Below are 15,000 nucleotides of genomic sequence, written 5' to 3' on the forward strand. Positions count from 1 at the left end.
ATATATATATATATATATATATATATATATATATGTGTGTGTGTGTGTGTGTGTGTGTGTGTGTGTGTGTGTGTGTGTGTGTTTTACTGCAATAGCCATTGCAAATGTATATAGTGAAATCTGAATACATTTACACTGAAATAAATAACAGGATAAATAATACTTTTTATTTAACCTTTCCTGGTTATTCGACGTATTTAGTCATTTAATCGTTTAACTATTTTCCTTTTCAAGAATTTGGCTAAGACATGAACGAACACTGACACAGGGAATCCAAAGCACAAGCTTATGCTGTGGAGCTTATTGTCCAACCTAAAGCTAAACCTGAAGGGGCTAAAAAAGCAGTTTCTCTTCTTTCATTCATTACTTTGAAACTGATAAACGTCACACCTACAAGAACGAGAATTAGTACATATCTGCGTCAATATTTGATTAAACAGAAATATGCAATATGGCTCTGAGTAATTCTCTGTGATCTAAAACGTTGCAATATTTCTAAAAAAAAAAAAAATAGTTTGTTCAAATTAGATCGGAACATAAGAGTAAAATCCTCCCGAGGCTAGAACATGCATGCCATGTTAGTAATGCATGAAGGTAAATGAATATAAAAGTACATCTTGAATGTCTCCTGCGTTGCTGGGCAGAAGTAAATTTTAAGGAGGAGTTCATAATGGTCCGAGAAAAGTGGATGGAGTTCCGCAGTTTCAATGTTCATTGGAGGGGGCCGGATATATCTGCGATTTGATGGCGACTTAATTTCCATTACTCCAAGGACAGTAAACGTGCTATATTAAAAATAAATTCAATGTTAATTTGCCTTCTCTTTATTTTATACATCACTTGGGTGGACGTTGAAAATTACTTCAGTCTTCCTGTCTTACAATAGAACATAAGTTGATATTTCTGTCAGGATTCGTAAGTTACAAAAATGCACAGGATATCATAGAATAAAATCCCTCTTATATCTTTTAGCTGACGCTAAATATCCTCAGCCGATATCATTGAAACTTACATTTTGCTCCTGATTTTCGATTCATTTGAATTTGTAACCTCTAGTGGGTGGGTAGGCAGCACGAGTTTCCTCCAATTATGCTCAGCTTTAATTTTATCTGCTTCAAATATTTACCATTAGTTTACATATAACAATAATGATCGTCGAAAAAAAAATAAGACAAGAACCTGTTATGCAGCTTTCCATTATTTGTGCTCTTTTACCCTGTCTACTTTGGTCCTGGGATAGATAATTATTTTGTTCTCATGTTAGCCTGTAATTTAAGAATAAATGAAAAGTAAATGCATTTGAATAACATGCAACTTGTCCGCATGCACATTTGGGAGGAATGTCTCTGCCTACCAAGACTAGCCCCCTCTGGGTATAGTCTACTGATGAAAAGCATGAACGACGATTATGAAAATATGTGTCATATTCCAGATGAAATACAAGAAACACCAGAGAAGCTTTAAAAGATTTAGGAGGTAGAGCTAACCTACTTATCTAAATTAAATGACGACGCTGGACCGGGGAACATCACTCCAGAGGCACTCATTGTGATTAGCAAAAGGATTCTTAATGTAACGAGAATGTTCTATGTTTTTATACATAATAGAAAAGGTAATAAAATGCTCAAAATCTATACGTTGGTTAAAAAAAAATCTGACTTTTCTTTTCTGTAAACTGATCTAAGTGGTTTCAAACAAAGCAAAGGTCAAAGTTTCTTTCTAGAATAGAATTTAAAAGGATGGACGTCCTTTAGAAGTTTTGATTATGCAATATGAAAACTCAAAAGGAAAACCGAACATCTTTTATTTCTTACTGTTTTTAAACAATGGAAAATGTCGAAGGATTAGGCTATATCAGTTGAGACGTCAACAAGCTGAATGTCTCTTGAAGATATAAAAATAATAGGATTTAAAAATAATGAGCTCCCAAGGTCATCATCATCAGAGGAAATGTGAAACAATTTTTCTTTTTATATAAAGAAATTATTATCAAAGATTAAAGTTGAAGCGGTCACATGCAAAAGCCGAAATTAATAAGCTTTTGGCTGTGGGATGAAATCAATTCTTGCAGAACGTGGCGCTGAGCTTTCCACAGAGACGGTGCGTCACGAACGCCTTACTAAAGCCATTTATTAGCACTCGCCCAACAACACTTTGACTCGTGTTGCCAATCGCAGACAAATTGAAGTCACGTAGGTCGCATAAAGTACGATTTCAATTCTACCGTTAATATTGGCAAGATGGTAAAAGATACCAGATAATGGACGTGTAATGCACTACCATGAAATGTTATCAGTGATTGAATTCAATTTACTGGTCGATTTAGCGGGAAGATATTTTTTAAAATTTTGACATTGTAGAAGCAAAATCTGAATAAATTCTCTTTTAATTTCTTGAGAGATGATTAAGCATTAAGAACAGCAGTACCATCAAGGTTAACAATGTTTTTTTTTCCGGTAATTATAATAAGCGATAACCAATAATAGTTCATAAAGGCGACATTGAATATTAATAACATGGATAACTACCTGAAAATTATAAATAATATAAAAATGAAAGAAAGAATTTTCTCTGGAATGTATTTAAATTTTGGAAAATTTCCGATAAGTCAGCCCCTCAGATACCTAAAGAGAGCTGAAAGTGAAAGAGGAGAATGCTGAGTGCATTGGTGAAATATGCATAAAAGAAAACCATTAATATATGGAACTAGATGAATTTTGAAGAGAGCACTTATAAACAGAGAGAGAGAGAGAGAGAGAGAGAGAGAGAGAGAGAGAGAGAGAGAGAGAGAGAGAGAGAGAGACACTCGTTTAAATTCTAAAAATAAAACTAATTATGCTCTGAGAACAAGAAGAAGAATATGTGATGCTTTGTTATGGGATGACTGATTCGCAAGTCGGGTCTAAGACTGAAATGGAGGGATGGCGCGCATTAAGTACTTCAGTCAATTCTCTACAATCACATTCAACCTTTTCTCTAATTCAGCGAACCAATTGTATCACTTAAGGATCACTCGCTTGACATTATCTGCAACTTCTTCATTGCGAAGATTTACGCCGCCATGCTTCATTTTTGTCTCTCTTCTGATTTTATACTGTTGCTGCTTTGCATCATGATTCTTTTTTTTTTTTTTTTTTTTTTTTTTTTTTTGGTGACCTTCGATACGCCTTTTGACTATCGGCATTGCTATTGATTTTATACATTTCCAAGGTTTTGTAAATCATCTTATATCATCTCTCTGTTTATCTATATAACCTTTTTTCACGAGATAGAGTCAACACATCTTTCGCACTGGACCCCACCTTTTATTTCTATCTCTCCTCTTCATTTATTCTATTGATTTTGATGTTCAGCCCATCGTTCTCCAAACAGAGTTTGTTATTTTTTTTTTTTTGAACCATTTGTAAACTATTAAGTTTAGGTTAGTTTCGTTGAGAATAAAGACTTTGTGTGAATTAACTATCCAATAATGATTATCATTACTCCTCGCCATTTTTCCTTTCGTGTCAACAAAAACTTTAGTCACCCTGTCTACATTTGGTTTTCGAAATGCGCGCTGAATCGCTGATTTCAGGATCTAACACTTGTCAAGACGAGTGGGTTGCAGGTACTTCTGGTTTCGTTAGTAATTAAGACTCTGCAACCTATTCCTGCTATGTCACACTTTAGTATGAAGTAAATAAAAACTAAAGCAGACTGGATGGCATTTTAAGTGGTCCTTTACATCTTAATTGGCCAAAATTGTATAAAGGGATGGGCGTATCCAATCTCGCATTTTGAAATACCGAATGAAGGGCAAATCTTGGTTCAATGATGACTGTAGGCGTGCTTATTTGAAGAAGTAGGAAGCCTACCATCTTTGGAAAAGTACCAGATCGTATTTGACTTTGAAAAACCATACACAGATATGAGCTGTTGCTCACAGAGTTTATGTTTCAACTGAAAAGGAATACAATTTAACCATAAATGAAACTCTTTCTAGTACAAACCAGGAACACGAGTGGCGGGCTACCCTTAAATCTGCACAATTTGTTTAAGACTTAACAGTTCTTTCTTTGCTTAAACCAGATGGCTTTGTCAGTCACTGTTAAAAGGAAAAGACAATCCTTGGCTGATGGGTTTGAGAGTAAGCAGAGTAATATGAAACTAGATCGATGTTTTACTGAAGTTTAACTAACTAGTTTATCTTTTCGGTCCCCTGAAATTAAAACACTTTTGCTGGACCTTGATGATTATGGAAGTTTAGAGCCCAATGTTATTTTCCTTTGTTATTTCTAAAGAAAGCTGATTTAGTAACTCCTAAGTTGTCGGTTATTTTTCGATAGTTAGCGAGCAGAGGATCTTTCTGCACTAGTTGGAGAATCGGTAATGTTACTCCGTTAGGTAAATGTGTTTGTGATGAATCTAGCCTTGCTGATTACCACCCAACTTCCAGAACTCCCTTGTTATAAAAACTGTTTGATCGTCTTTTGCCAAAACGTCTAAACATGTATGAAGAAGGTAATCTTCGGCTCCCTAGTTTGTAGTTTGGCTTTCAGTAAGGAATTGAAGCATGTGATGCTCCTCTTATAATTTCCAATGCTGTACATAAATCCTTTGATTGGGGTCAAGAGGTACATATGATTGGCATTAATTTCTATGCTGCATTTGACTGGTAATCATGAGCTCCTTGTGTTCAAACGTTTATAGATGTGCGAGGGTGGGTCTTTTCTTAGGATCATCATATATTGTAAAGAGTAGTTACTGGTGGGCACCATAACGACTATAGGAATGTAATATCTGGAATTCATCTGGGAAGTGTTCTCAGCCAATTATTTTTCATGCTATACAGTATACGCATATGTAGTTTAGTCTAGAAAATGTGGTTATTACATTGATTCCATCTCTTGAACGTAGACCTGTGGTTGCTGAATCCCTTATAGAGATCTAGCTACAATTAGCGCATGCTGCAAATTATGGGGCACGAAGTTGAACCCTAACAAAACCAAAGTATGATTGTAAATAGGTCAAGGATATTGGCTCCCCAACTTCCAGGTCTTTGCACTGATCATGTCTGTCATATTAAATACAACTGTTTTACCATTATAGGGGTAATTCTTGATTGCAAGTTTACTCTTGACGAATTCCTCCAGTCTGTTTCTTCTTTAATCACACAAAAATATCTTATTAAGAAAGTCTTTCAAGATTTTCGGTGATCAATCTATCCTGGGGAAATGTATAATTTCTTTCATTCTTCAATTAAAATTTTGAGTACTGTTCTTTCATCTGGTCTTCAGCTACTGACTCACATCTTAATTTGTTGGACAAAAATTTGCTCTATTTTTAAATTCCTTATTCCTGATCTGAATAGTAACATCTTGTACCGCCTTTCTGTTAGTTCTTTATGCATATTGCATAATGCATCCATTGCATTCAGATCTTCTCAGACTTTACCATCCTGTAAGTAGTACTAAGTATGCAGTTAATTCTAAGCCTTGTCTTATCCGTTATAAAGCTCAATATTACAGTATTCTGCATTTCTAAATAGGGTTGTATCTTGGCTAGTAATAATGATGATCATTAAAGATGTCTTTATATACCTTAGCGGATTCATTTTCTGGTGTTTGATCTTCTTTTGTATTTTCTGTAAGACTCTTGGTCTTCTTTAATAAGCAATGCATATTTTCACTTGTTTGCCTTTATATTCAAGATGATCCAGTAATGACTTCTTCGCCTTGATGCTGTGTTGTATCTGAACTCGAATAAGAGCAGTTACTCCTTTGACAGTTATCTTTACACACTGTGGACATCCCGTTACTTTGTGACTTGCTGGTGATGCTTCAGTAACATTTGTCTAGGTTAAGAGATGACAATAAACACTTTTGCATTTTAGTAAAAATTACATGCAAATGACTGGAGCTCTAATATACTCTCTCTCTCTCTCTCTCTCTCTCTCTCTCTCTCTCTCTCTCTCTCTCTCTCTCTCTCTCTCAACAAAAAACTCAATTTAAAGAATTCCAGAAATAACTGGACAGTGGACACGTCAGTGAAATCGGTGGAACTTCAGAAGTTTAGACTTTTAGTAAATTCTTTTCCGTTGAACAGGTTGACGTAAGTCTCGTTCTATCTGTTCTGTATGACTGATCTATTTGAACGTTGTTATTGATCTTGGAATATTTTATATTATTTAATCATTTTTTATATGTAATTTAATTACTATTTCCCTTCCTCACGGGACTACTCTCCCTGCTTGAGCCTTTGGGAGTTTAGCATTCTGCTTTTCCAATTAGGGTTATTGCTTGGTTAGTGATAATAATAATAATAATAATAATAATAATAATAATAATAATAATAATAATAATAATAATAATAATAATAAGAAATTTGAGTACTTGTGTCCATTTTTTATGTGACTACAAAAACATACACACACCCGTTTAAGATGTCAATAATGTACACACACACACACACACACACACACACATATATATATATATATATATATATATATATATATATATACATACATACATACATGCATGTATGTGTGTATGTATTCACACACACACGTATATATATATATATATATATATATATATATATATATATATATATATATATAAAATGACCACATGCTAAGTAACGACGGAGAAAGGGACATGTGCCAGTAGCAGCGGCCCACAGGAAATCCTCTCGCTCGCCTTGCATCCTGTAGAAGTTGTGACAGGGTTACTCAAGATCGAGAGACGAAGATGTGTCGATGGTCTTCTCGAACAGACAATATAAGAACGAATTTGCAATGGCGACTCAACTGCAGGATTTTCCACTCCAGATAACTCTTAGGTCAGATATTCACACTGGCTCGATATCTGTTGTTAGTCATTGCTATTTTTTTTCAATGCTTTAATTTCGGTATTTGGAACTTTGAAGAATTGCTTATCAATCTAGTTTGTCTTTTTGCAGGTCTTATATATTCTATATAAGAAAACTAGCAATGAAAACTAGCAATGTTATTTCTAGGTCAGAACTTTGGCTCGTAATAGGTAGGCGATGGAGTCCGACTGACTTCTTGTACTATGATAATTCTAAATTTTACAGGAGACTCAATTATATAGAATTGCGTAATTTGCAAAAATATGTTAAATTCTGCGTAGTAAAGAATCCCCCTATACACACACACTTATATATATATATATATATATATATATATATATATATATATACATATATATATGTATATATATATATATATATATATATATATATATATATATGTGTGTGTGTGTGTGTGTGTGTGTGTGTGTGTGTAGTACTTGGGTATGTTACTTTACGTTATTATTATTATTATTATTATTAGTTAAGCTTCAACCCTAGTTGGAAAAGCAGGATGTTATAAGCCCAAGGGCTCCAACAGGAAAAATAGCCCAACGAGGAAAGGAGAAAAAGAGACACATAGAATTGTGGGCTTGAGTCCATCCTCAAGCAAGGGAACTCTAGCTCTAGACAGTGGAAGACCATGGCACTACCCAACACTAGAGAACAACGGTTTGATTTTGGAGTGTTTATGTGCGTATAGTTACAGTTAATAGAAGATAGTATCTTAGTGGCGGTCTATAAATCGAAGACAGCTTCTCTCTGAACAAACTGAGCTACAAATAGTTTCCCGAATTTCATAAAAAATTAATTTTGTTTTTTTCCATTTAATATTTGGTGTCGACGCGTGCTTCGAATAATGTTTACGTGATTCTTGGTCAGGGCTAGAATGGTTAAACGACACCAATTATTAAATAGTTAAACGTAAAGTGCAGTTTTCACGTTATCCCGGAAAATATTTGGAGAGCAGTTGTCCGGAGAAAAGCTGTCTACGATTTATAGACGCCATTGAAATATTATCTAATAACTTTAATTACACATGCGCACACGTACTCAAACACAGACACACTCACACACACACACACACACACACACACACATATATATATATATATATATATATATATATATATATATATATATATGCAAAAGAACCATAGGGAAAATTAAATTATGAAATATACGATTTAGTCCTGACTAGTTTCGTGATACTTCTTCAGAGGAATGATCAGTCCTCTGAAGAAGTACAGTATCACGAAACTAGTCAGGACTTAATCTTATATTTCATATTTTCATTTTCCCAGTGGTTCTTCTGCATTAGGGCATGACGTTTCCTTGTGATTTTTACGCACACACACACACACACACACACACACACACACATATATATATATATATATATATATATATATATATATATATATATATATATTGTAGGTAGTAGGTTGGCCAGGGCACCAGCCACCCGTTAAGATACAATTATAGAGTTATTGGGTCCTCTGAGTGGCCAGACAGGGCTACATTGGATCTTTCTCTCTGGTTACGGCTCATTTTCTTTTTGATCAAGCATACACTGAATAATCTGGCCTACTCCTTGCATATTATCTTCTGTCTTTATACACCTAACAACACTGAGATTATCAAACAATTCTTCTTTGTTCAAGGGGTTAACTATTGCAATATGATAGTTCAGTGGCTACTTTCCTCTTTGTAAGGATAGAAGATGTTCTTTAGCTGTGGTAAGCAGCTCTTCTAGGAGAAGGATACTCCAAAATCAAACCATTGTTCTCTAGTCTTGGGTAGTGCCATAGCCTCTGTACCATGGTCTTTCACTGTCTTAGGGTAGAGTTCTCTTGCTTGAGGGTACACTCACGCACACTATTCTATCTTATTTCTTTTCCTCCTTTTCTTTAAGTTTTTATAGTTTATATGTAAAGATTTGTTGTGATGCTGTTGCGGTTCTTAAACTGCTTTATTTTAATTGTTAATAACTTAGCTTGTAATTTCCTTATTTCCTTTCCTCACTGGGCTATTTTCCCTTTTGGAGTCTCTGGACTTATAGCATTCTGCTTTTCCAACTAGGGTTGTAGCCTAGCAAGTAATAATATATATATATATATATTTATATATATATATATATATATATATATATATATATATATATTGTATATATACAGTATATGTATTTATAAATGCATACATAATTCACTTGAAATAATCACACGAACAATGTTCAGTCGCATTTCTTATAAGACCTAAATTAAACTTTTCGCTTTTGCTTTCATGTCGAGGGTAATAGAAATAAAACGTACACGCGATATTTTTCTGTTACAGTGATCATGAATATGATTTTCATCCTTTTAGAGAGATTACCTTAGATATGACGCTATAGTATCATTGTTCCAGGTCCATGAACCTGTCAAGATTAATGGCGACTTTCCACGAAATCATAGGATCTATAGAATCTCTGGCAATCGCTTGTCAATCATTTTCACATGCAAAAACTTTATTGTATGTTGTATGCCGTAAATAAATTCCATCGCTGAAAAGGAAAGATCTACTAAGCTCTCTCTCTCTCTCTCTCTCCTTATATATATACATATATATATATATATATATATATATATATATATATATATATATATATATATATATCCTTTACTGAGTAGGGATACCTTAACGTGGTGAAAGGGTTTGTGTATCGCCATGATCAGCAAAGTTGTAAGACTGTTTTGTTGTGAGCGATCAGCCGAAAATCTCCCACCATCATCAATCCGCGTGGTGATGAAAACTCGCCAAACGCTAGACATGAATTGACATGTCTGAGGCCTTTGTCCTGGAATGGACTAGAAAGGGCTGCATTTATTGCTGTGTATATATATATATATATATATATATATATATATATATATATGTGTGTATATATATATATATATATATATATATATATATATATATATATATATTCCAAGATTTCCTGAAACCATGAAAGAAAAAGAACTCGGTCACGTCATAGACAAGATTACACGGATTTCCTTGATCAACAATGTTTGCATTACGATGATTAAAACTATCGCCTCTTTTGCGATGAATCAAGTCAGAGATATGTAGCAGAAACTCCTTAACGTGTCTGCATTTTCATAAAATTTACATCTTTTCTTTTTATCATGAAATAAAATACTCAATTATCTATTTTTTATTTATCCTCAGATCTTAATCAGTATACACATTCTCTATACGCAATCATATGACGTGGAGCAAAAAAGCTGCACAAGAATACCGCATTTATGCAGTACTGCTCTAGGGAGTTTTTTTCCTTTTTTTTTTCTTTTTTTTTTTCGGTTACACGACATGGTGGAGACAGCAACCTCTCTATGGTTGTTGTGGCCACGGTTATAGTATACCTTTACCATAGTTGCGGCTGAGAAGAAATATTCATTCTTTCGTCTGGATCTACGATAGAAATCTAGAATGGCGTGCACGTTTTCCTAATATCATTGCATGAATAACCAATGGTGTAGGTTAGACGAATCTCTCTATGATTCGTCATTCATTACCTATAGTCACTTGCGATTCAGTTCTTCGGCCTAACGTCTCATATTGTGCCAAGGCTTTCTTGGGAATACTTTCACTTAAGGATTTATAATACGAAGGTTTTTCAATGAATGAAGAATTAGGTCCAGTGAGGGTTCGATGTTTTATATAATGTAAGTTCCTTAGTATTGATAAGCAATGCTTTATTTTCTTTTCTTTTTTCTGGCTCAGTCGGTGATCAGTCAATATCATTAAATTGGTTGATTTTATTTACATCTGTAATATTGCGAGGAAATCCTTCCAAAAACTCAAAATTGCGCAACAACAATTCTTCGTATGATTTAGATGGGTTATTATTCTACATTGCATATTTTTCCTAATTGCGTTGATGATGTTAAATTGAAGTATGTCGTTCTGGAACCTTTGAAGAAAGTCGAGTAAATGAATGATTTACAAATCATTCTGCTTGCTGATTTCAAGGTGAAGTAGATACCTGGTAGCTAATCTCAACAATAAGCAGAAGTGGCGAGAGTGCAATATGGGTATGGGGCTTGCAGCCTCATCCTAAAATGATGGTTGGGAACTAGAGAATCTAAAGCCACATACTCTGAAAGAAAAAGGCGTTTAGATAAAATAGAAAACCTGTTCACACATATACAGACGTATATATATATATATATATATATATATATATATATATATATATATATATATATTACATATATATATATATATATATATATATATATATATATATATATATATATATATATATATAGAGAGAGAGAGAGAGAGAGAGAGAGAGAGAGAGAGAGAGAGAGAGAGAGAGAGAGAGAGAGAGAAGCAAGGTGGACTTAATTTGAACCTAATCAAACCTCCTTTCAATGAAGCACAAAAAAACTTCCAATTAGACTTCTCAAGCTTAATTCTCGTTGAGATAAAGGAGACTAAGTAAATCTAAATTACCTATTATGTCTCATAATTTCATCATACTTATTCATTTGCATAAACACTGTATCAATCCAGATTCGGTCTGCTAGTATAGTCCTTTTATTTGTCAGTTATACATTTATTAATAATTACCTTTAAAAAGAAAAATATACTTAATATGTAAGGCTTCAGTTTATTCCTGATTCTTTGGTGCGTTTTCACCATATATTAGTTCTTAGAGAAACTCACAGAATGTTATGGATGTCATAAGTTCATAGTTGAGGCTCTTGCGATGTTCACAGTGAACCTGGTCAGTCACCCTTAGACAACAAAGGAGCCATTTTCCGGAACCATTTTTAGAATTGTAATGATTAGTGGCTGAATGCAACTCCCCCTAGTTCCGTTTTTTAAATGTAGAATGTAAAATTGTTGTCAGCCTTACGCTGCAAGCACTTCGAGCCAACATATGAGGCAACGTAACATGATTTAATTACGATCAGGCAATCGGGCTTCATCAGACCTAATTCAAGCACCAGCATTGTCTCTTTCGTCTGACGTATCCCACATACATATGACTGCTGTATATTCTACTGTCAAAATGCGGTATCTTGTGGCAGGAAATTATGAAGACAAAAATGCTCTTACGGTTACTGAAATCATGTTCTGTTCAGGACTTCATAATATCATTTTTAGAAAGAAAACTCAAGAGCACACTTAAACTACACTCGTGTGTACACACACACACACACACACACACACACACACACACACACATATGACGTCTATCTATTGTAAAATATGGAGAAAGTCCTCACTTGCAAATTAATTGAAAATCCAGGATTCTAAAATCTCTCAGTCGTTGTGAGAAAGATCAGGCACGCCGTTACCGTCCTTCCTTCAGCCCAGCCCTCCTTTGTATTTTGGATCAAGCAAATACTGTGATTAAGATAGTTTTAAAAAGCCTTACAAAGCCACAAACAAAATAAAGCCCTGGATTCTTTTAAAACTGCAAATACTGAAGGTTGATTAACCGAACCTGGTTCTACTTACACTTTCCAAGTAGGACCAGGGAGGCAGCAGTGGCAAAGACACTACCAGCACTAGCACAAACAGCACCGATACTACTTACCGGATGCTTGACTATCTTCGCCACCGCACACGGTTGCGTATACACCTGCCTCCCTGTCATATCTCCAAAGAGCCCCAGCCCCCCTCAAACCACTCCCTCATTCCTCTCTCCAAGCCTCAACCATCCCCGTAGGGTCTACCGCTAATTATGTTTGTTGACAAATGGGAGGAATTGAGGGCGAGGTGAGAGCAGCCAGAAGCAATGGTAGGCCCACCGGAGCTTCGGCACCGCCTCCTTATTCAGCACACGGCCCACTTGGGATATACTCATTGAACAGGCTTCACTATCGGGTTGTGTTCAAGTGGGAAACAAACATTAGAATAAATCTAATCAATGCTGTCCTCCGTATTCTTTTACGGTGATGTTTGTAATGAAAATAAAAGCGTTGGAGATTATTGAAGAATGAGGCAAGAGAACTACATTTCATTTGCGTCCAAGTCTTGATACCAATGTCCGTGTGTTCATGTAATTCCTCTGAATGAATTATGCTGGCAAAGGGTATTTCCCGCAGTTGCTTTATTTTTTGCATCAGAACTTCCTGAAATTATTTCCATAAATAGGAAAACATGTAATTCTTATTTTTATGTTCAAGAATGGTTTCAATGTGAAGAAACCCTGAATGACTTAAAATCTTTTGTTTTAAAGCATTTCTTGTTTTAATTCTATATTTCATTTCAGTCTATCATTTTCATCGTTTCCTTATTTTCTACAGTTAACTTCATATACTTTCACTTTCATTTGAGATGAAGGATCCCCATAAGAACCCAAGTGCGAAATCTGATTTGACCTTTCTCGAATTTGAGTTGACATTGATAGAAAATGCAATTAATATGTTAACAGAAAAAGAAAAATTTGCAAATGCCAAAAGAAGATAGAAACAGGACCCCAACAGGAATAGAAGTCTATTTTTATATCAGTATGCTTTGAGGCCAGATAACTTGAAAAACAAAAAAAACAATCAATCAACATAAATTAATCTTTAGTTGTTTCGCGGTTTACATTTGCCTATTAAGTTTTAAAGAAGCATGATACCTTGATTATGAGCCCACCGAAAATATATGGCACTATAGCGAAAAATATCTACCAATGTATGTATGTATGTGTTAAGTTTATGATTACGTTTGTTTCATGGAAAAGAGGTTCGTAATGTCTCATGACGTCATATGACTCATTATTCGAAATAGAATGCGCAAGGGAAATGTAAAATCTCTACTACCTCTAAGAATTACCACCGTTATCTTGACAATTGTGACATAAATAATTACGAAAAGGGGCTTTCCCTAAAGTATAAATCTTTATCAGACATGATGGGAATGTAAAGTATGTAACATTATGTGTATGTAAGAATGTAATATTTAGATAAAAAATATACTGTTCTGATTGCCTGTTGCTTTTATTCTTGTCTCCACTTTCGTCACAGTGGTGTTACGAACGCACCCGAATTTAACGAACTCGGTCAAATGTTAACACATGGAAGTGATAGACCTATATTCTTGGACGTCTGCCCAGCATCGAAGGCATGTGAACATGTGTAACAAATATGATTACCGAAACATAACCTACCTTCTTATTCGTTGCGTCATGAGTACATTTTAGGGGAAGGTAATGTAGGCCAAAGAACATCTTATTAAACTTTATTTTGGTCACGGACCTCTTGCATGTGCGCAGGCGCAATGCAATATATTTACTTGGATTCCCAATCACAGTTCAGATATTTATGTCATTACATAACATCTTTGCGGTAAGCAAATATGGACATTCTTGATGACCATTCTGAGTGGTCATGTTTTGAAATTTTACAAAACCGAACAACGATGTGCCTAGCAGGATCATGGATGTCACTTCATCTTGTTTGTAAATGATTGTATAAGTAACTTTTCAAATATCTTTATTGGTTCAAATCAAACCATACCACAGCAATCACCCCATAATCTTTAGATTTTGAATCGTGTATACATACATACATACACACACACACACACACATATATATATATATATATATATATATATATATATATACAGTATATATATATATATATATATATATATATATATATATATATATATATATATATATAATACTCACCTCTGCAATCCTAGTTTAGCTACGATGATTCTATCAGCAGAGAAAAAAACATATTTTTTCCTCCATGAACATTCCACCGGACTTAAAAGTCTGAAGCAGTACTGTTCCCAAGCTTCGGCGGTCTTTGGCCGCAGATCTGATTCAGCAGTGTGTAGACATTTCATCCAAGTGATATCATTTGAGAATGCAAACGTGGGTGCTAGTTCCGCAATTTTTTTTTTTGGGGGGGGGGGGGTGGGGGGGGGTGGGTGGGGGGGGGGGGGGGGTGTTCGTGTGGCTGCCGTAATAACCAAGGATTTTTCAATGTGCTTATAATTTTTTCGGTGCCGTTATAGTATGTGGCCTACCTTTTTGGATCTGTTATAGTATGTGGCCTACCCGGTTTGAATGTGTCCTACCTAAGCCGGTTTGAATGTGTCCTACCTTAGGAAGAGTTTGTATATATATGTAATGAATCAATTATTTTT

The 15,000-nt window shown here is 34.8% G+C and overlaps 2 protein-coding genes across 3 annotated transcripts in view; both read right to left on the reverse strand.

Moving 5' to 3' along the window:
• The window catches only part of LOC137654595 (ras-related protein Rap-1b), a 46,891-nt gene extending 34,356 nt beyond the window's left edge, over positions 1 to 12,535 (reverse strand). Inside the window, exon 1 of the mRNA XM_068388369.1 lies at positions 12,367 to 12,535. Coding sequence (XP_068244470.1) covers positions 12,367 to 12,505 — 139 coding nt within the window. The 5' untranslated portion in view covers positions 12,506 to 12,535. The remainder of the gene's footprint in view (positions 1 to 12,366) is intronic.
• Dip-C (dipeptidase C) overlaps positions 1 to 15,000 on the reverse strand; it is a 935,347-nt gene that overhangs the window by 364,121 nt on the left and 556,226 nt on the right. The gene's annotated exons all lie outside the window — the stretch shown is intronic.

The sequence above is a fragment of the Palaemon carinicauda genome, chromosome 15 (genome assembly GCF_036898095.1).
Source record: "Palaemon carinicauda isolate YSFRI2023 chromosome 15, ASM3689809v2, whole genome shotgun sequence".
Lineage (NCBI taxonomy): Eukaryota > Metazoa > Arthropoda > Malacostraca > Decapoda > Palaemonidae > Palaemon > Palaemon carinicauda.